The sequence below is a fragment of the Grammomys surdaster genome, unplaced genomic scaffold (genome assembly GCF_004785775.1).
Source record: "Grammomys surdaster isolate TR1022 unplaced genomic scaffold, NIH_TR_1.0 351, whole genome shotgun sequence".
NCBI classification, from domain to species: domain Eukaryota; kingdom Metazoa; phylum Chordata; class Mammalia; order Rodentia; family Muridae; genus Grammomys; species Grammomys surdaster.
The window spans coordinates 283276-304611 of NW_021604770.1; the positions used below are offsets into that span (position 1 = coordinate 283276).

Below are 21336 nucleotides of genomic sequence, written 5' to 3' on the forward strand. Positions count from 1 at the left end.
CTATTTCTTATTTAAAAACAAAACAATACAAAGACTATTACAGACTGGATTAAATCCCTTCAAAGCCATACCCACCCACTTGGAGATCGGCCTTTAAGGAAGCTACAAGGGTAATTTAATAGAGCCAATACCCCTTTAAGAAGAAGGCACAATACAGATACACCTCCATCCAGCAAAGACCAGAAACATGGCATCAAGGAGAGAGGCACCAGGTGACAGCGACCCTGCCTGCACTCTGACTTATATTCCCAGCTTCTGCAGCTGTAAGGAAACACATTCTGCTGTTGAAGCCACCCTGTCTGCAGTGTCTTGTGATGACAGCTGCCCCAGCAGAGGTGACTGTCACGAATTGACCTTGCCCAAGCTGAGGAAAAGCACATATGCACTGGCCTTGTCTGTAGACTGCATCTGAAGCACTGGGCAATGAATGACATGAGAGAAGTCATTTAGAACAGAGGCAGCTCACAGGTCTGTGTGGGATGGTCCTTTATGCTCCTGGGAAACTAGAAGGATAAAGAAATTTTGCTTGATGATGTAGTGAAACTCTTGAGTTTCTCTCTGAGGTGGGTGTAACACATACATGCACAAACATACGTAAACACACACAAACACACATCACACTTTTTATTTTTCCTCTTCAAGAAGAGAGTTGTTAGACCAAGAAAACAGGCAATGACAACTATTTCAATAGATGGCCACCTTATGGCCATTTTTTTTTCTTCAAGCAATTTGCACGATGTTTTGTGTTCCTGAAATACTACACTTGTATTATTTTTACCTTTTACATTTCTAGAATAGCGAGTGTGCTCCTGAATGGAATGGAATTTCAACCAAATTGCTTTTCATCGAACTGGTTTTGTGCCATGTGTTCTCCAGTTCTACTTCATGATGTGGTATATACCATTTATCCAGGCCCTCTGTACCATACAGAGGCAAGCAGCTGGCACCCCATATGCTCTATCTAAACATCATGCTTAGAACTGACGCCAGCCTCTGGAGAGGAAAGTTCTGGAACCAGTTCTGACTCTTCATGCCTTTACAAGTAACATCCATCAGCAGGTGAAGCCGATGTTCAGAAAACGGTTAGGCACAGGCACTTTGCCATTCAACTTCTGTCACACCAGGAGAGAGAAAGATACACAGTAAACTTTTGGTTTTGGGGTGTGTTTCTGATTTCCCTTTCAGGGATTAATGGTGGTCCAGGTGTCTCATCCCTAGATCCAAGTCTATGATGATCTAAGAAACTTTCACCTTCTAAGACCATGAAGGCCTGGAGATTGATGGATGTCTACCACAGGTTATTACCTACCAAACACCGAGGTAGGGAGGCCAGCCAGTAAGTAGCCTGTGTGTATGAGTGCCTGGTGCTCTGAGAAATAGGCATCCTGAAAATCACTAGGCAACCCAGTCTCAAACCAGGATGGCTTTCTTTGTGGACCAATTGAGAAGTAGGAGTAGTAGCAGTAGTAGTAGCAGCAGCAGCAACAGCAATTGTGTGTGTGTGTGTGTGTGTGTGTGTGTGTGTGTGACTCTGTTATAGACAAATCTTCGAATGTCAGTTCTGTATTAGGTACTTCCATCAAACACCCTTCCATTCATCTACTTTCCTGTCCCTTGACTGCCCTTAGGGTCTCCATCTCTAGTGCCCTTCTGCTTCCCAGCCTCTGCTGTTCTTATTGCTACTACCTTCTTACGTCTTCCAGTGGAGTGCAGCCTCTCCCACTGCTAACCCCTACCTTTCTCCTAAGGCCTGATCCTATGCCTGGAACACTTGGAATCACCCAGGGCCTCCTGCTTGGTAGAGGCAGAGACTGCATGGAGCACACAGCTAGCATGCTGGCTATGCCTTTTTGTTTGGCTTATGGGAGAAGCCACCTATGGGCTCTGCACAGAGTTGGAGTCTCAGAACACAGATGAGTTGCTCAGTAAATACCCTGGGGAACATCAGGGAGAGAGGTGACATGCCTCCAGCTTTCCCATGGCCCCTGAGTGTCACTGACATATGCTTTACCAGTCATTCGACGTTGCCTGATCTAGCTTGCTGACCTTGAGTGATGACAGGGCTTACTTGGGTCAGGGCAGCTGCTTTCTGTCCTGTGGGTCAGTGCCATTTTGGAATGGCCTGGGAAATGTCTCCTTCTTTTGTTCCCTCAAATTCTTAAAAGCATTTTGACTTTGAGCCCTGCCGGTGGGTGGGGCAGGATCTCTGACTTTGAGGATGTTGGGCGTATATTAGAGGCTGAAAGTCAGTATGTTTTTCCAGCAGCACAAGAGAGCACAGAAGCCCTCGATCTGCCTGTGCGCTGTTGAACAGGTGGGTGTGTGGCTGAGTCACCTCCTGTTAGGAGGATGACAGTGTCTCTGGGTGGTCTGGCTGCCTTTACTGCAGTAGGCTGCGTGCCTGCTCACTCACAGCCAAATGATCTGTTAACCAAACCGTTAAGCCCTGGACAACTCTCCAATTAATAAAGAACAAAGCCCTGAGGACAGAGCCGTGGGAGGGAAGGAGGGCTTCACAGTGGGCTAGAGCAGGTTCTAGTCTAGTGAAGAAGAAATATCTTGTGAGTGTGGACAAACCAGAGCTACACCTGCCTCCTGTGAGAGGGTGTGTGGGCAGGATGTGGAGACCTACTGGGTAAGGTAAGGATGGTGGGATTGGCTCCTGAGACAAAAGCAGTGGAGAGCAACTGCTTTTCTTCCCTAGCGGGAACCAGCGTAGGTAACCTTCCTGTGAGCCTACTGTGCACTAGGCATGGTGTTTAGACTTAATGTTATCTAACCTTCCAAGCTGGTCTGGGTTACAGACTTGAAAACTGAGGTAGGGTCCCACTTACCAGCACAAGGATGCTGGGTTAGGGTGTGGAGGGATTGGGAAGTCTAGCCAAGCAGCTGATCTGGGCTCCTGACTGCCTTCATTGCTGCCAGCCATACTTGCCTGACCTTGCCTTGGGAATCAAACAACACTAATTGTTTAATCTATTGCTGCATACGTGGATATGTACCTAATCCTGCCTGTGTATCCTTGGCTCCCTGATGTCAAGAAGAAGGTCACAGGATGCTGACCTCCCCTGATCGTACAGAGGACGAACGCCCTCCCCCCAAAATGAACAGTTCTTGGATTTGGGGGAAGGTGCCAGCAACAGGTTGGTTTCTTCTGGTTGTTATGGTGATGGTGGAGGATTGTAAAATGTTACAATATGAGAAGGCAATTTTCTGCCATTCAAAGGGGACCCCTGGGAACCAGGCCTTCAGACATCATGATGTTAACACATTCTCCTAAGACTTGGGAAAGCAAGCTGGTCTTTGATTCGTCATATTAACCTGAACTCCTAAAAGGCTATGGGTGCTACATGGTGGCACAGTTGGAGAGAAAGAGAGATCATGTACACTTTTATAGCGGTTATACTAGGCACTGTGCTAAGGGCTGCGAATAACATAAGTCAGTCCTCACAGCACCCAAAGAAGCAGCTCTGCCATTACTATATTAAAGATGAGGAAGCTGGGGTAGAATTTCAGACCCCATCTGTTCAGGGGCAGGTATTGTGTGGAGGTGCCTGGGTGTGGGAAGAAGCCTCAATGGATAGAATTTTAGTGTGAGACAGGTGTGGAGACTGCAGAATGACTTCACTGAGAGATTTTTTTTTTTTTTTGCATACCAGGATGCCCAAGGATACCGACTGCTTTTGAGAAAAGAAGACAAGTCACAGAGAGGCCTAGCTCTGTGCTTCCATCCATCGCACACTCCATATAGCTCTTGATGTGGACGACTGTTTTGGCTCTTCGGTTAGAATGGGATTCCAGTGAAGTGCTTACCCACCCCACCCTGGAGGCTCACAGTCTGTCTGAGGAGGGAAGAAGCACAGATGAACTGCCTGCCTATAGATGAATGATTCAAAGCATAGGGCATACCTCAAATAGAGAACATAAGAACTCGGCCTATGCACAGACCCATAAAGGATGAAGTGCAAGGCCGGTGGGTGTCAGGGACCGAGGTGTTAGGGGTGACTATCAGACTCCAGAGCACCTGACCTTTGGAGACACTTGAGGGGGGGGTGTCAGGTCAATGTCTGCATTTTAAAAAGACCACCCTGGCCAATTCTTGGAGCTTGTGCTCAAGAGACACACTTAGTAAACGACAACTGGCAGCTCTGAGTTTGAACCCTGGATGGACTTGGGATGACATTTCTGGGACAGCACAGGGAGGGTTGCTACAGCATGGGCAGTGTGTGGGCAAGTAGCTTTGCCATGCATTACAGAGAGAGCAGGGTGCTCTGAATTTGTCTGGGTGTGAGGCAAGGAGGGATGAGATATGCCTTAGCCCCAAGTTTGGGAGAATAGTCTCCTATCCTCTGCTAAAAAGTACCTCATGCCATCTCTCAGAAAGTGGCTCGAACACAGAGCTGTGGGCCATGTGAGCACCGTATGGGCAGGCTCGGCTGCTAAACTCCCTGGACAGGACAACTGGGCGAGATTTCAGTGATAGTGAGCAGACAACAGGTGAGGGGCAGTCACACCCACAATTCCCAATGGCTCTTCTGGACTCCAGGAAGACAGTACAAACATCCTCATCTTATATATTGTAGATACACCAAATATATACATCATATATACACCATATATGTATGTATGTATGTATGTATGTATGTATGTATGTATGTATATATGTATGTATGCATGTATGTATAGATGGCAGGGTCTCACACTCTGTAGCCCAGGTTGAACTGGACGGAACCCACAACGTAGCTCAGTTTGGCCTCAAACTCACAGCAGTCTTCCTGGCTCAGTCACCCTGAATACTAGGACAACAGGCATAAACAAGTGAAGGAAACAGAGTCTCTGAGATATCAGGAGGCTCACTCCGGTCATAACACTACTCCACTCGCATATATCCTGAGATATGTTCCACAGAGCATATCCAAAGATACTGTCTTCGCTGCTGCTAAAGTCCGGGAGCTGTGGCTCCTGTACGACACACTTGCAAGGACAGACAGAGCTCCTTGGTCTAGAGGTCTAGGGTTCGGGGTGGAGGAGAGAAACTGCAACCACAGAAGGATGTGGAACAATTCGTCATCATGTAGCTCCTTGGTCCTGAGGCTGAGGAGCCCAGCTCTGCAGATGGATCATCATCATGTCCCTACATCAGACCTACAACACTCTACACCAGAACAGACGTGTGTCCCACTGGAGGAAGGGGAGCAGTGCTGATAGCGTTCTTCTCTCCACTCAGGGAGGAAACAAGACAGTCTTTCTGCAGCTCACCTCTGGATCCAGGGTCTGGGGATCTTAGAGGTCTCTAGCCTTGGTCTAAGCCACCAACAATCCCTGATGAAAGATGACAGAAATCATCTTGTTCCCAGCTTGCACCTCTGCTGTGACCTCCTGGTGATCGCTAGCAACAGGGTCATTAGACCTCAGTCTTTACATAGGCTTGGGTTCGGCTGTACTTCTCCCAGAGGATCAGCCCAGAGGTCTGTCCCCATCTAACGACAAGCCAAGCACACCAGGTCTTTTATAAAGACTAAGATGGAACTAATTCCGTTTTCCTCCCTTATCACTTTGCACACATGAAATCTATTTTTAATTACCTTTCAATATATAATCTAAAAAAAAAAATCCCACAGCTTGTTCCCACCCTCAAATTGTTCTTAGAGAAAGAAAGATTTATCTTGTAAGTTTCTTAAGAAAATCTATATGTGCTCAATGCATTTAAATAACACTCATTAAAGCAAACCGCAGGCATGCTGGCGTCTCTAGTCACAGATGAGAGACAATCACTTGACCTACTGCAAATCAAAAGGCATTTTGCACACCACCTTTCTTTTTCAATTGGTTAAGTTTTAAATTAAAGTCCCAATGCCCTTTTTGGGAAGGCGGACTAATAGAGCCTCGACTAAAAATTTCGTGCAGTCGATCGGAAGATAATTACAAGAAACAAAATGTGAAATTTTAAATCAGGGCACTAATGAAGTCTAAAAATACCAGTGGCCCATCCCTCTGGCTGGCAAGACCTGTTCTTCATGGAGGGGGATCTCTCTGTATAATTACTCAACCCCACGAGAGGCCAGGTTGTCTCACCAAACAATAGTAAGGCAAAAATCATAGGGCTGTAATGAGCTAGACAGTGCATGGTGGATCTTATTATAAGGCTGGCCAAGGTTTCAAACAGAGACTAGGAGAAAAGGAAAATTCTTTTCTTTTTCTTCTTTCCTTTTATTTTTTTCTTAAGCGGAGTTCTGATTTGTGTTGATAACATCATGTGGTGCCTCCTGTCCCCGCCTGGAGCCAGCTGTCTGTCATTTAGGAGTGTGAAGTCAATTGGGTTTCAGGGATGTAAAAATCCCTTGGGGGGGCAAAATTAAAAGTGACCCAGATCCAAACCCTCGAGGTGATGTCAGGAGGATTCCGACTTTCCCATGGCAAGTTGCAAAGATTTGGTTTCAAAATTTGGGTTTCTTATTTTTTTTCCCTAAATGTAGTTGTTTGACATTAGACCTGACAGATAAATTACAGCTTCAGCAATAAAGGCTTTTAAGATTAGAAATGAAAGGAGAGAATTTACTTAAAAAAAAAAAACCCAAACCCACCCAGGTTTGAGCGCTGAGCATTCATACATGTACAGTTCTTTGTCTTCTGTCACAAATACAAGGGGCTCTGCCTGATGGCAAGGGCCATAAACAGACAGGTGAATTAATGTAATCTCTGGAGGAACAGCTGGTCTGGTGAACACCAACGGGAGCAGTGTGCTGGACAGGCCACCCATGGTCACTGGCTGGAGGACCCCAAAGCCTCCCAGGAGATGGGGCAGGAGGTGTTTCTGGAACTCTGCTTCCTGTCTCTCCCTCAGACCCAGTCTACCCTGTAGGGATTTATATAACAAATGGCACGGGGCTTCTCTTGTCTTTTTCCACCTATAAGGCTTGGGACCACAGAGGTCAGGCTGCACACTTTGGTCTCCCACACTTGTCCCAGGAGCAGTACTGTAACGGTTTACTGACCTGGTAGGCTCAGCAGCCTGATCTTACTAACCTGTGTTACCCCACATCAGGGGTGAAGGTGTTCGGGGATAGCCAGCAGTGTTTAGAGAGATGGATCCTAGGCCAGGGGAGTCTAGGGCCAGCTAAGCTGGTTGGTTCCCTTCTGTACAGAACAATTCCTTTTCTATAGATATATGTCTTGAACTTGAAAAGCCAGCAAGACTTTTCATTAGAGTTCGCAGGCTCTTGCTGTGGGGACACTGAAGATGCTTAATGCTTCTAGCTTTGGAATAGCCTTGGACAGCTGGAACCCCACAGCCTTTTGTGTCAGAGTTGATAGCTCATAAAACGGGGATGAGAGTTTTATGTGTGCTTGCACAAGTGCATGCGTCGTGCTTTTATTCTTTTGGTTCTCTCTCTCTCCTCTCTCCTCTCTCCTCTCTCCTCTCTCCTCTCTCCTCTCTCCTCTCTCCTCTCTCCTCTCTCCTCTCTTTTTAAAGAGAAGGGTTGCTAAACCAAAATAGTTAAAAAAAGAAATCAATTTAGTCTCTCTATAAAAAATAAATTTTAAACAAAGCAAGAGATTACCAGATTTTAGATATAATTTTCTATAATTTTGTCATCTAAAACTAGTTAGTGCTGATTTCCCAAACAAAGGCAGTCACGGCACACACAGGTACATGAAACCCCACAGCGAGCTAGGCATGGGCTTCAAGGCTGCAGTGCTCAGCAAGACTAGAGAATGGCTCAGAAGGACAGGGACAAATGTCTGGAGAACAGTGGGCAGAGAATGGCTGCAGTGTTACTCTGCTAGGAGGCAGGGACCCCTGAGATAGACTTTGAGGTATTCTGTGGAAAAGCCATGGCTAGCTGTGTATACTCTCTAGCGCCACCTACTGGCACCTTTGAAGGAAGCATGGACACCCCAGCAGCCCAGAGTGCTTGACAGGGACTATCTTGCCTCCTCCTGTCCCTGGAGCTGCCTAGCCCTGGATGAAGCCTGATAACCTCCTCTCTGCACATCTCAGGATCAAATCTTGGCCAGTCTGGGGATGTTCCTGCATTAGGGAAAGACACAGATTGTCTCAAAGCCCCCAGCCAACCCTCCTGTCCTGCTTAGGCTGGAGCTTGTGCTGCGAACTGTGATACGGTTTTCTTCCTTCCAAGCTTCTGGTCCCAAGGAACCACCTCTGTGAGCTTTGCAAGGAAACGCACCTGGGACTGGGGGCTGGTGTCCTGTGAAGGCCAGTCCAGAGCTGTTCTTCCCAGGGACTCACTTAAAACTCCAAACCTCAAGTGGCTCAGGGTGGTAGGAACATGTTTGAGCCCTGGTCCGGCTCTTGTTGGTAGTTTGGTGGAGAAGGCTTGACCACAGGCACAGATAGTGTTTTGAATGTCTTTATGGATGGAAAATGGAAAAGGTTTCCATGGACTGCTCTAGTGGCTTCTAAGATGAGTGGGTAGCTTGGTCTAGCCTGGGAGTCAGAGGTGAACATGGGCTGGGCCCTGGACTTTCAGGCTCCTTTTTCCTCCCCTCCTTCTTTCCTTCTTCTCATCTTTTTTTCCCCTTGCTCTGTGAATCCTGTTGTTGCTTGTCTCAGCCTCCTCATTAGCTTTCTGCCTCAATTATCCCCCAACTAAATAGGGAGTTCCTGCCACAGTTAGGTGAGGTCAACCAAAAGAACAACCACAAAACACACTCCTGACATCACTGTGCTGGAGTGACCAGGCAGGGAGATACAGAGGTACAGACCAGGCACACAGTGAGTCGTGTGTGACAGCAGAACTTACCTTTAGGGTGCCCTGGGTCGGTGAACTCATACTTCCCAACTCCAATGGTCCGAAGCATTTGTAGCCCATGGGCTGAGTCTGTGGTGGGGGGCCCATTGGTGGCAGGAACACTACTGGGGAGAGCGGCAGATGGCTGGGCTGGCGGAGGTGGAGGCAGCAGGGGCCCTGCCATGTGGCCGTTGCCCACAGCAGTGGGTCCCGGGCGGGCTACCTGTCCCACTCCAGGCAAAGCGGATACCGCCAGGGGCTGAGGGCTGGCATACAGGGCCTGAGCAGGCATGTTCACCACCACATTACTCAGTGGTTGGGAGGGCGGCTGTGGGAGTGAGTAGTGGCCTGGTATCAGCGGGAGCTGGGGTCCCACATGGGGAGGCAGTGAGGGAGTCACCCCGATGACCGGGGCCTGGACGTTCACAGCCGGACTGAAGGTGGGAGGCTGGGCCACTCCATAGGAGTGTGCGATCAGGGAAGGCTGGTTCCCGGCGGCCACCGTGGTCACCCATGGCCCTGTGCCTGTAAGGGAGATGGAAAAAAAAATGTTATTCTGTCAGTTACAGTCATTCAGCAAACACCAACTGTCTCAGACCTTGGGCTGGGACCAGAAGTAACATCTGGTTAATAGGCTCATGTCCGAGCACTTAGCAGTTTAAGAATGTGATAAAGCAGGGTATAGGGGTGCATGCCTTTAATCTCAGCATTCTGCATGCAGGCTGAGGCAAGCGGAGCTCTGTGAGTTTGAGGTTAGCCTGGTTTACGTAGCGGGTTCTAGACCAACCAAGGCCATATAGTAAGACTTTGCCTAAAACAAACAAAACAAAACAGCAACAGTTGTGGGAGGTGCTTTACAGGATGTGAACAAGTGACAAACGACTGTGGGGTCCAGAGAGGGAAATAAGATTTGTTTGGGAGAAATAAGAAACAAGAAAGTAGAAGGAAAATAACCAGAGGCATTAGTTCAAAGAGATCTCAGCTCATGTCAGCTCTTCTACCTGTGAGCTAAGAGCCCTGGCAAAGAGAGCCTTGGTTCTCTCTATCATTCATGAGAGCATCATTCTTTCTATCTGTTCATCTGGACTGAGAACGGAAGCCAGAAAGTGCATTTGCTAGTAAACAAAGTAAAAGCAACAATGTGTCGGATAGACTCGGTAGATGCTACATTTGTGTTGTACTGCCTCCTTTGCTGGAGAATGGCAGTGGGTGGGAGTCAAAGAGGAAGGGGGCAGGCAGTGGACATTGTTTGCTGGGGTTTCACGTGGTCACAGGGAAACTCAACAGTGTCAAGCGTTTCCAGGCACGAGGAAGGGGTACATGGAGTCTGGGAAATATTGGAAGAGATTTAAGAGGACTCTAGGCTTTGTGTCAAATACCCTTCACACAGCCAGCCCTGTTGGAAACAGGAGAAGCCCAGTTTAGCTCTTTGGGTAATTTTAGAAGGATAAGGAAGTCCAGACACCCCTCTTAGGATGTAATGCAAGATGAGAGGCCGGTTGGGCCCAGGTCAGGCAGTGCAGGGCCTCTGTCTACCTGGAGCTTCATCCATATGGAGGTGACCCAGGTGGAGGTGACCCAGGGGACTTGTGAGGAAGCTGAAAGATACGCTGACAGAGAAATCTAGTCTGGGTCACCTCTGACTTAATGAACCTTTGCTTGGGATCTCCATTGCCCTGTTCAACCTTAGTTTTCATGATTCCTCTGAGGTTAGGCTGAGGATGAGGGGACTGAGGCAGGAGACTGGGAGCTCCAGAGGCTAGAAGGAAGGGCTGGGAGTTCCCTCTCAGACATTAGATGAGGAGGAAGGATGGGAGCCGAGATGGTAAGTGACAGTCAAACCCGCAGGGCACTGGGTGAGGATGAGAGGTCAGAAGGAAACGGCTCTGAGTCCTGGTTCTGGTTCTAGGTAAGTGACACATACATCTGTCCCATGTTAGTATCCTCGTCTGCCGCAGGCACTTAATACCAGCATGTAGGACGGCTGCAAGCCTTGTGATCACATGCAGAACAAGGCACACAATAATGTGCAAGAAATATTTATGGTTTGCGTAATGAGGGAGGGAGCCTGCAAGCCAAGAAACATTGGCAAAGCGCTGCTGGCTAGATTCTAGAATAGGCTGCTGAGGGGGACCATGTCCAAGCTAAACAGGGGAGGTAAGATCACCATGAGCCAGTCTGGCCGGATATCTCAAAGCCAAGCCACCCCAAACTCAGTGCCCCCCGGGACTAGCTAGGAGAGCTGGAAACATGCATCAAAATGTCACAGCCTGGCTGACAAGGCCCCAGAGAGCTTCAAGATGCTACACTATGGAGATGATTCATTTTTGAGGAGATGAATGTGGGAAAGAGGCTGGAAACCTACAGGGAGGCCTCTAGTCACTTACTGCAAGCCCTGACCACTGTTTTTAATCAATGACTTGGGAGCTACCAGGATGAGCTACAGAGGACAATTTGAGGCAAACTGGGGACAGAGTACAGAAAAAGGAAAGGAAAGGAAAGAAAAGAAAAGAACCCCAAACAAAGCACAGCACCTGAGATTACAGTGGCCCCATTTGGTAGAGTTTGGAGAGATTTGCTCTTGTGTCCCCAAACCCAGATGCCTGAGCCCAATTATGAAGAGGTGGCTTCGTGACAATCTTGAGTCTTATTGCTGGGGCAGGATATGATATGCCTTTGGGTTGAACAGCTATGAGCAAGGGCTGTAATGACCAATGTGGAGGTGCTGAAGGAAGAACACTGGTCAGGCAGAACGTAGGCTGTTAGCACCAAGTTGTGGCTTGCACTCTAGAGGGATGTGGAGTACCTGTCTGGAAAGTAAAGGAACTGGATTTCATGGGTCTTAAGACTGATGAGCCTGGGGTGTTTATCTGGCAGAAGATATGGAACTGGGGGTGTCTTGAGGTATCAGTACCAAAGTGGGGATAGGATAGGGAGCTCCAGGAGCAGTGGGAGGTCAGAGCTGTCAGCAGGAGGACCAAGATGCTGTGGAAGAAATCCCAGTCCTGGGACTAAAGCATCCTGGTGCTCATGTAACTATGTGCGAGCCAATAATATCTCCCTGGAACTGTGACTTGAGAAACTTAGGGTCCCACATATCCTAAGCTGGATATCTGGGCTTCTGCAGACTCAGAGGTCAGGGTCTCTGGAGAAGAACAGAGCACCCAGCAAGTAGGTATGTCAGCTGATGAACACGCACCTGGATTGTCGCTCTCCCTCATCTGTTTGGAGGGTGGCTCATCAGTGTCCCAGGGTGTGGACTGATTGACAGGCGTCTGTCCCCATCGGATGCTTGTCGTGAGTCCCTGGGACTGATTGTCAGCTTTGGAGATGCCCGGAGCCTGTGGGAAGCAGATGAGAATGGTAAGCATAGACTGTCCTAGGACCATGTCTGGAACATGTTCCTTCAGCAATATCCTTAAAACTTGACCTTTATCTACTGGGTTCATGGGCAGAGCGAGAGCGAGGGAGAAAGCGAGAGAGAATGAGAGAGCGAGAGCGAGAGCGAGAGCGAGAGCGAGCGAGAGAGAGAGAGAGAGAGAGAGAGAGAGAGAGAGAAAGCGAGAGAGCATGTGAAAGAGCGAGAGAGAATGAGAGAGCGAGAGAGTGAGAGAGCAGAGCGAGAGAGAGCACGTGAGAGAATGAGAGAGAGCAAGAGTGAGAGAGAGAGAGAGCAAGCGAGAGAGCATGTGAAAGAGTGAGAGAGAGCAAGAGTGAGAGAGAGCAGAGCGAGAGAGAGCATGTGAGAGAATGAGAGAGAAAGAGAAAGAGAGAGAGAGAGAGAGAGAGAGAGAGAGAGAGAGAACCTGTACCCAGCCCCACTAACACTGGAACCCTTGCCCTCTTACCAGGAGAGATCATGGGATATCAGGACAGAGTACCTACAGGTTTGGATCTGATGAGCTCCTGGCCTCCAGGAACTCCAAGCTAGTGTCTTATTATGTATCTCTAGAGCAGCCTATCCCAGGGACTACTGTAACTGATAGAACACTGTACTTTGGTTCAAGATATGCCTCAGCCATCAGACTGTCATTAACCCACGATAACCCAAATACTACCCACTTATCCAGGGTATGTGCTAAGAGCACTGACGGTACCTACTTATTCTCAGTCTATCAGGACTTTTACTTGTGGCTGTTGACTGAGAATTCCGAATGAGGTGGCTGGCAAATGTTCACACTGCAGAACACTACCATCAGGTGGCAAGTGAGGGCCACTGCATGCTCCCCACAGATGCTCTTGAGACTCAGGTACCCCATGGAGAAAGGGAGGGAGTTACAGGAGTTAGTTGGGCAGGTCAGGTTATTTCCCCAGGTAGGAAGAACCCAGAGCTCCTCAGAGCGTGCTGTGTGAACTTTCTGACTTAGCTGTATGCAAGAAAAGGGTCCTCAGAATGAAAACAAACATCAGGTGACACTGCCCTCCCCTGGCTACAGTTCCAGAGAGAACATTGGTTACTAAGAAGAACACTTTCTAGAAATTTATAATGAGACGGCACAGTGTCCCCACTGTGATTTTGATGGGAAAAGCGACCACAAGATTAGACCCATGTGATATCTCTATGAACTGTCCTGGTGTTGAACAACATGTGTGAGGACCCAAATGTGAGTGAGACGTTATCCTTGGATGAGAGGATTCTGGGTGACTTCTTTCGTATGCATTTCTCAAAATAAATGGTTCTGGGAATCGAACTCAGGGCATTGTACCAGCTTTGCAGGTGTTCTACCACTGACCCCTCCCCAGCTTCTTGTTTTGTTTTGTTTTTTTTTAAAGGGTTTGTATTCCAGGCTGTACTTGAACTCATGGCTTTCCTATCTCTCACTACCAAGTGCTAGTTGTGTATTGTATTGTAATTGTGTTTCACCACATCTAAATACCAAATTTTCTATGATGGCCATTATTTATAAATAATTTAAAAATCCTAAACATATTGTAGAGTTTGGGATAAGAAGAGAACTGGGATGCAAAGGAGGGGAGGATCTCAGTGGAGTTGGCTTTGAGACAGGCCATTACAGCTCCTAGAAATCCAGCCATGCCTGTGGTAGCGTGTGAGTTGGGATGAGGGGCAGAAGTTCTCCAGAGACACTCGCAGACGTATCTTCAGGTGAAAGCCACATTTTGTGTAGTGTCTTCTGATGAATGCCTGACTCAGTGATGAAGCTGGAGGCAGAGCTCCCTGTGGGGCCTTTGAGGAGGGTGATTCCCTGGGTTCTAGGCCAGGCACATAACAGGGATGTGGTCAGTAGGCTGGGCAGGGCTTCTGGAGCCCTGAATCACAGCCTTTTGCTGTATCACACTTTGGCACACAGTGCCTGTAGTGGGGCCTGCTGGGTGAGCAGGAGCCAGGCAGCGCTGAGCTAATTACATTATGGTCCACTTTACCTCTGGCCTGTACTTCAAATGCTCCACTTAGGCGAACAGGCCATGAACAGAGGAAGAGTCTCCCAAGGAAAAAAGAACAATTCTTCAGACAAGCATCCTGATCAGAGGCCCTACTCTTGCTTGGATGAGAGAGTGGGAGTGGAAAGTAATATACAAAAGGGGAATATGGCCATATTGGAAGAGAGCCACAATCGTGATGAGGCATAGGAAATACTGGGGAGGCTTTCTCAGAATTCTCTTAAGAGGCAACTTTCAACATGTGCTCTGGAGGCAGAAGCTATCTAGCAAGCTGCTGCCCTTTCTCTGTTTCCATGTTCCAGGATTGTGGTGGTTTTTGAGACACAGAAATTGCTCTTGAAATCAGAGGCACCTGAGCGGGAAGGAGGTTATGCTATGCCTTATTCAATAGCCTTGTTTACAGGGCGCATTTGAATGCTGTGACCCCCACACCCCCATTCTCCAGCTTTCTGGTCAGCAGGCCTGTTGGCTGACAATGTGGAAACCTTTTCTGCCAGGAGGGGGCGCTGCAGCCCCTCTCTGTTGCCTATAACCCAGCGGTTTCCCAGATAGGAAACAGCTTCGCTCAAGATTTCTGAGTCCTCTCCCTGCACTGCTGGATCTCAGTTTTCTAGAGTTTGGGTCATCGGTTTTTGTGCTATAAAACTTCCGGGGTTCTAATGTTTGCCCCGAAATTAGGGGAGTTTCTAAACTTGAAAAATTGCACACTTTCCCCGACAAAAAAAGCTTATGTAGTCTTGGTTTGTTTTTTGGCATATAAGTATTGGGCTGGGGTCTTGTTTTATGAACCAGCTAGGGCAGTGGTGAGGTGGGTCATGCTATTGACCAGGTCTTGCTCTCAGACAGAACAGTGAATGCTGTGCACAATGTAAACTCCTATGTACCCCAAACAGAAGCTGGGTACTCTGGGTATGCATAGGCTAATTCAGAGCGGGGCGGGATGTAGGGGACTACCCAGTTGCCAGCCTCCTGTTTGTCTCTGTGTCTATTATGATCAGCACAAGCATTTCTTAGAGTGAAGAAAGCCGCTCTGAAGTTCACTCCCCACCCCTTTAGGAATGATAAATAAAACCACTCACATTCTTTCTGCTCTGTGCTAGCAACATCTTAAGCTGCAAGCAATTTGCAGTTTAGGAATTTTTTATTTTATTAAAGCAGTCAAGTGAATATTCCTTTCTTGATTCTGTCAACAAACAATCTAGATGGATGAGTGTGTGCCCTTTGCAGAGAAGCCCTATGGCTCTCCGATGAGCCATATATGGACTGACCAGTAGTATGTGAGGCAGGAAGACTGACCAGGAGGCCTCTCTTCCTGTCAAGGATTCTAGACCCCCAAGTAAGTGCATGCAGAGGCAGACTCCGAAGGTGTCTGGGACCCTGTGTGGGTCTGGGACTCTAGCTCTGAATTTCTCTCCTGATCTTGAATTCTCACACATCTGGAACCCCAAGGAGCAATCCGGGCTTTCCCTAGGAATGAGGGCTTGCCTTAGAGAAGGAAAGCAGGGCTGGGGTGCGGGTGGGGGTAGAGGGTGGGCTTCCAGTACAAGAAAGACCAGCTTCCCTGAAGAAGTGGGCTGGGCAGGGCCTCCTTCACTTCTCATTTCCTCCCGCTGCCATTCTCTGCGACATCTAGGAAGCCACCTTTCCCTGGCCCTGGCTTCTGCTCCAGTAACATAGTGGGACTCATCAGGAGAGGTCTGCCATTATAGCCTTCCCTTGCTAGCTCTGCAGACTAGCCCTATCTGCCCATCACTGGGCTTGAGCTGGTTTCTCTCAGCTTCCCTTTAATGAGATGCTAATGGGATGCATCATTAACACAGCAGCTTTTTAAACCTCGGCTCTTGTAAATTTTCAAAGGTCACATTTTTACGGTGGCTGACAGCATCCTGCTTCTTTCAGAGACTGAAGAACACTAAAGACCCGGGTCCTTTATGGCTGAAACTCTGTGAGGTGGCTGCACAGGCTGAAGGTGCCTGCTGGCATTGGGCTGTCCTCCCACAGTCCCCAGCAGCTTCCCAGAACAGGAGGGTCACCCTCTTCCAGCCTGGGGAGACCAGGTACACAGTTTCACACGATCCACAGTGTTGCTCTCCGAATACAAAGATCCCTGGGAGAGGGGTCAATGGGGATGAGCCCCAGCTGGGAGGCAGAGGTACTTGAACTCCCACAGAGGATCTTCTGCTTAAACTGAACATTCACAAGTCTACTGCAGCCAGAGGGCCTGCTTTCTGCTGGTCAGTCCAACAAGAGAGAGGACTTCTCTCTGCTTTGCACAAAAATACCACAAAGAGATTGGCAGCGACCAAGTGGTCAGGAAGGTTTGAAAGATGATGAGGACTCAGGGTCCCATCTCACCTCTCTGCATGACCACAGTGCTCTGCACAGTGCCCGAAGGTCCTGTTGACCCTGTCCTGCCAGGCAAATTCCATGAAGACATGCTCAGTGGTATGTCTGGCCCAGCAGGTGCTATGCCTGGCATAGCTGTCCGCAGGACGAAAGCAGTGACATCACTACTCAGTTAAGGAATGAATGAATCTGAAGAGCGTGCTTCAGGAAGGAGCATGGCATTTGCAGGTCATGGGGCAGAGCCATGAACAGTCTGCTTCTCCTTGCTAGGGACCATTGGCTGACTCCACAGCCATGGAGGCTACTGGAGGCTACTCAGAGGCTTGGCAAACCTAATCCACTAACGATGTTCAGAAACTATTGATCACCCTCTCTCATGCCTCCCTGAGTACCTGGATGTGGTAGAGGGGTAGGAAGTTGAGGCCGACCCTTGCTAAGGACAAGAGTATATCCTGAGAAATTCCAAATACAGTATCATTCACTCTTCCCAAAGATATCAGAAGAGCCAGAAAATCCTAGAAAGCTTCCAGAATAGATGGGCTGGCAGTGAATCACAAACGTTCAGCAGGATTGAGAAATTACCCTCTAGAGACCTTGGTCAACTGACACGTTTCTACCCTTGACACAGGATGGGGCCCAGTTCATCCCTTCACACGCCCATTTCTCAGGTCACGTGGCTGATGATGGCACCTGCATCTTACAGACCTATTTCCAGACTAGAACTTGCAGGCCTGATGCCTTGTTATTGGGTGGAATATACAGCTGGTGTGGCTGTATCTCCTGACTGTCACCGAGCATGGTACACCTCATGTCAGTGCTATTTCCCTAAGGTGTGAGAATCCCCTTCCTGGAAGAGTGCCCAGAGTCCGATCCCCCAATTCCTCAGTTTGCTTTTGTTCTTACTCTGGTCCACATGATAACTGACTCCTAGTTTTGTTAACGGCGGCACTCATGCCACAGCTAAGAAAAGGCACAACAGCCAGGTATGGTGGCTTATGCTTGTACTCCCAGCACTCAGGAGTCTGAGGTAGGAGGACTGTTGTGAGTTCAGGTTATTTAAAAAACTGCATGTCGGCTAGAGCTACATAGCAAGATTTGTCTCAAGAATAACACAACACAACACAACACAAAACAAACAAACCCAAATCCACCCACCAACTAACAAACAACCAAAGTGTTAAGGACGCAGCTCAGTGGGTAGAGCCCTTGCCTAACATGCACGAAGCCATTAGGTTTGATCCCCGGCGCTGTATAAAATTGAGTGTGAAGATCCACTTCTACAATCCCAGACCTCAGAAAGTGCAGGCAGGAGAATCAGAAGGTTAGCATCACTTGGCTAGTGAAATGGCTCACAGGGTAAAGGCGCTTGTCACCAAGCTTGGTGACCTAGGCTTGATCCCTGGGACCCACATGGTAGAGAGAGGGAGAACTGATTCTTGCAAGCTGTCTTTTGTTTTGTTTTGAAGACAGGGTTTCTCTGTGTAGCCTGGCTGTCCTAGCTTTGTAGACCAGTCTGGCCTCGAACTCAGGAATCTACCTGCCTCTGCCAGAGATAATGAAGAGTCAAAAATACACAGGGAAAATGAAAATAGCAGCTGTGTAGGCCAAGGGGCCTCTTAGCCTTCAATATGGCAACGCACTACATAATTCAAATTGAGAAAAGAACATGTAGGCCTAGAACTGCTGACAGAGCACAGGGATTTGCCATGACACCCACTCTGAGTCTGTCTCTGTGTGTATGTTGTATGTGCACACGCGTGTTGAGGCCAGAGGTTGATGTTGGGTGTCTTCCTCAATCACTTTCCATCTCAGTTTTGAGATAGTATCTCTCATTGGTTCACTAGCCTGGCTGATCAGTAGAGCAGCAAGCCCCAGGGACCCCTCAGTATCTGAGTCTTCAGTGCTGGGATTACTGGACTGTGACATTTGTTGTACGCTGTATGCTTTTTATTTCCTTAAATGTGAGTGCTGGGTGTCTGAACTCAGATCTTGAAGCTTGACCAGCAAGCACTTGACTGAGCTATCTCCCCGCCCTCCAGCTCTTGGTTTTAGGAACACTCACAGCTTCTGCCCTGTAGGCCAGACACCGGATCAATGAGTACTACCTAGTGATTGGCATAAACATTGGTCCCAACCAGATTTTCTGCATCCCCACACACAAATTTGTGAGATATTAAAAAAATGCTGTTAAGCTACTAACAACAAACAAACAAACAAACAAACAAACAAAAAGAAAGAAAAAAACCCTGAGATATACACTTTACTGTGTATATTGTAAAATACAAGAGACTGAAAGTCACTTGTGTGTTACTCTTGGCAAATGCATCCCGTGTTATCAGCATCCTCCAGCATTTCACAGAGGACTCAGGGCAGCATAAACACAGAAGGGGCTGTTACCCTGTAACTACGAAAACAAGGACATGCAGCCTCCCTTGGAGCTGCCCCAGACGGGTGGTGGGAGTAAAGCGGCCTTGAATGAAAAGCTGAGAAGCCACGGGGAAGAAAATGCCAGCAGTGAACCTGGAACTTGCAACACTGTGACCTTGATCTGCTGCCCTGTTCTCACCTCAGGACTCCCTGAAGTAACCACCCAAACCGGAAAAGACAGGTTTGGTGGGCCCATTCCTGTAGCTCTTAGCTCTAGATTACTGTAGGTGGTGATACATCTTTAATTGGCTTGGGCTCCACTGTGGACAGAACCATGTTTCCTGACTGCCCTGTACATTTTAAGCACTCTTCTTCTGAACCCTAGCAGTCAGGGAAGAGTAATTTGATCTGCCTTGCAAGTAAAAGTATGGTCTGGAAGTTTGAGCCATCCTGGGAGGCTCCTACAGCCCTGAGTCCGAACACTACGTGGAGAGGTGGCAGAGACTCATGGACTGGAAAGCTCATGGGTTTGGGAGTAGCAAAAGCTGTCACTTCATTTTTGTTTTTATACCTGGAGGTTATCACTCCCATTGCTTCTCTGAGAACAGCAGGAACTGGTGTCTGCAGGTGGCAGAGTGGGTAGGATTCAGGCACCTCGAACCACCAGCCCTGGGGTTGCTCTGGGGAATCAATCACAGGATAGCAGCCGCCGGCTCCAGGGCTGAGCATCGGTGGGACAGCCTTTCTCTGCAAATGGCTTTTTCCCTTCCTTCCAGCATCCCTCTTTTTGTGGGAAGTGGTGAGGACTGAGGACAGAGTGTGCCCACTTCCCAGATATTTTATATTGTGATTCATATAGTTAGCAAAATCACATACACAGCTGTGAGACCTCAAGAAGGCGAGTCTTAGTTAAAGGAATGGTGTACTATTGGTAGAAGTCACATATGGGTGTGAGATCTTTTGGTGCCTGGGTGTTTTTTTTTTTTTTTTTTTTCGAGACAGGATCTCTCTGTGCAGCCCTGGCTGTCCTGGAACTCACTCTGTAGAGCAGGCTGGTCTCGGACTCAGAAATCTGCCTGCCTTTGCCTCCCAAGTGCTGGGATTAAAGGCGTGGGCCACCACTGCCTGGCTGCCTGGGTGCTTTTAAACTAAGCTCATGAGCATGTTTCCAGACTGTTAGGGCTTTTCATTCCATAGTATAGTGGTACAACTGTCCAGCTGCCACCACTGCAGTGATCTCCAACACGAGGCATATGAGATACATCTGGAGGATTCCTAGAAATGGACCATAGTCCTAGAAGTTCTGATTCTGTAGCTCTGGGGCAAGGGATGACCTAAATGTGCCGCTTTAGTAAACTTACAATGTTGCTGATTTAGCCCCACCCTGGGGGCCTGTTCCCCCGAGTCAGGGGTTCTAGTGGCTATAGCTGCTTGTTGGATCTTAACTGGGATGGATTTAAGGGCCTGGCTCATGTGATTCATGAAAGCCAGCTTCTTGGGTAGGCCACTGTTGAAGACTCCTGCTTTGTGCCTAGGTTTCCAGGCGTTAGAGCAGTAGTTCTCAACCTGTGGGTCGCGACCCCTTTGGAGGGTTGGCTAAGACCATTGGGAAACACAGCTATTTACACTATGATTCATAACAGTAGCAAAATCACAGTTATGAAGTGGCAACAAAAATAAGTTTATAGTTGGGGGTCGCCACAACATGAGGAACTGTATTAAAGGGTCTCCGCATTGGGAAGGTTGGGAACCAGTGGGTTAGAGGATGTGTTGACCTGCAATCCCGTGAGAGGAGCTAATGGCACCTAAGAGTGCCTCAGTTCTTACTTCTGATTGCTATTGAGCTACAAACAAGAAGCACACAGTTAAAGCCCCACTTGATGTTTGGGGGGGTCTCCTGTGACCCCCTTACCCTCTCTAGCCGGGGTGGCCTTTCTCGGCCCCAGGTCTGTGCCCCTGGCCTCCCCTTCTGAGCCCCACCAGAACACACTGCAGAGCCTGATGAAATTTCTAATAATACTAACCAATGATGTGTTAAATTGAGACACTTCTGGCTCGGCCGCCGGAAACCCGCACGGCGGTTTAAAGGACCAGCGCTTACCTTTCTCTATCAATTTGCTGCTAAATTACTGCTTTCAGAGAAACTTATAGAAAAGTAATTCTTTATTTAAATTTTAATTTCCATCTTGTCATTTTAAATATATATTCAGATTCCAATCATATTACAGAATATGATGATGTCTCTGGCGGGTAAATGACCCCGCTAGGAGCCTGGGTGGGTACAGAGGATGCAAACGAGTGGGTGGTGGGGAGGGGCTTAGCAAGGAGGGAGAGATCTCAGAGACAGGCTCAGCTGAGGTATAGAAGACAGAACTTCAGAGGCCTATCTTGGTTGGGACCCTGCTCTCTGATCCCCCGACTTTGTGTGCAGTCCTGAGGGCCACCTGTAAATGCCATTTGCCATGCTTGT

At 48.3% G+C, this 21336-nt stretch overlaps 1 protein-coding gene and 1 long non-coding RNA gene across 2 annotated transcripts in view; one reads left to right on the forward strand and one right to left on the reverse strand.

Moving 5' to 3' along the window:
* The window catches only part of Klhl29 (kelch like family member 29), a 248491-nt gene that overhangs the window by 48286 nt on the left and 178869 nt on the right, over positions 1-21336 (reverse strand). The window contains exons 4-5 of the mRNA XM_028779393.1: positions 11953-12094; positions 8766-9278 (exon numbers count right to left, since the gene is read on the reverse strand). Coding sequence (XP_028635226.1) covers positions 8766-9278; positions 11953-12094 — 655 coding nt within the window. The remainder of the gene's footprint in view (positions 1-8765; positions 9279-11952; positions 12095-21336) is intronic.
* LOC114631108 lies at positions 2279-3770 on the forward strand. Its single transcript, XR_003712909.1, has 3 exons — positions 2279-2314; positions 3045-3143; positions 3660-3770. It is a non-coding gene; the product is annotated as an uncharacterized LOC114631108 (long non-coding RNA).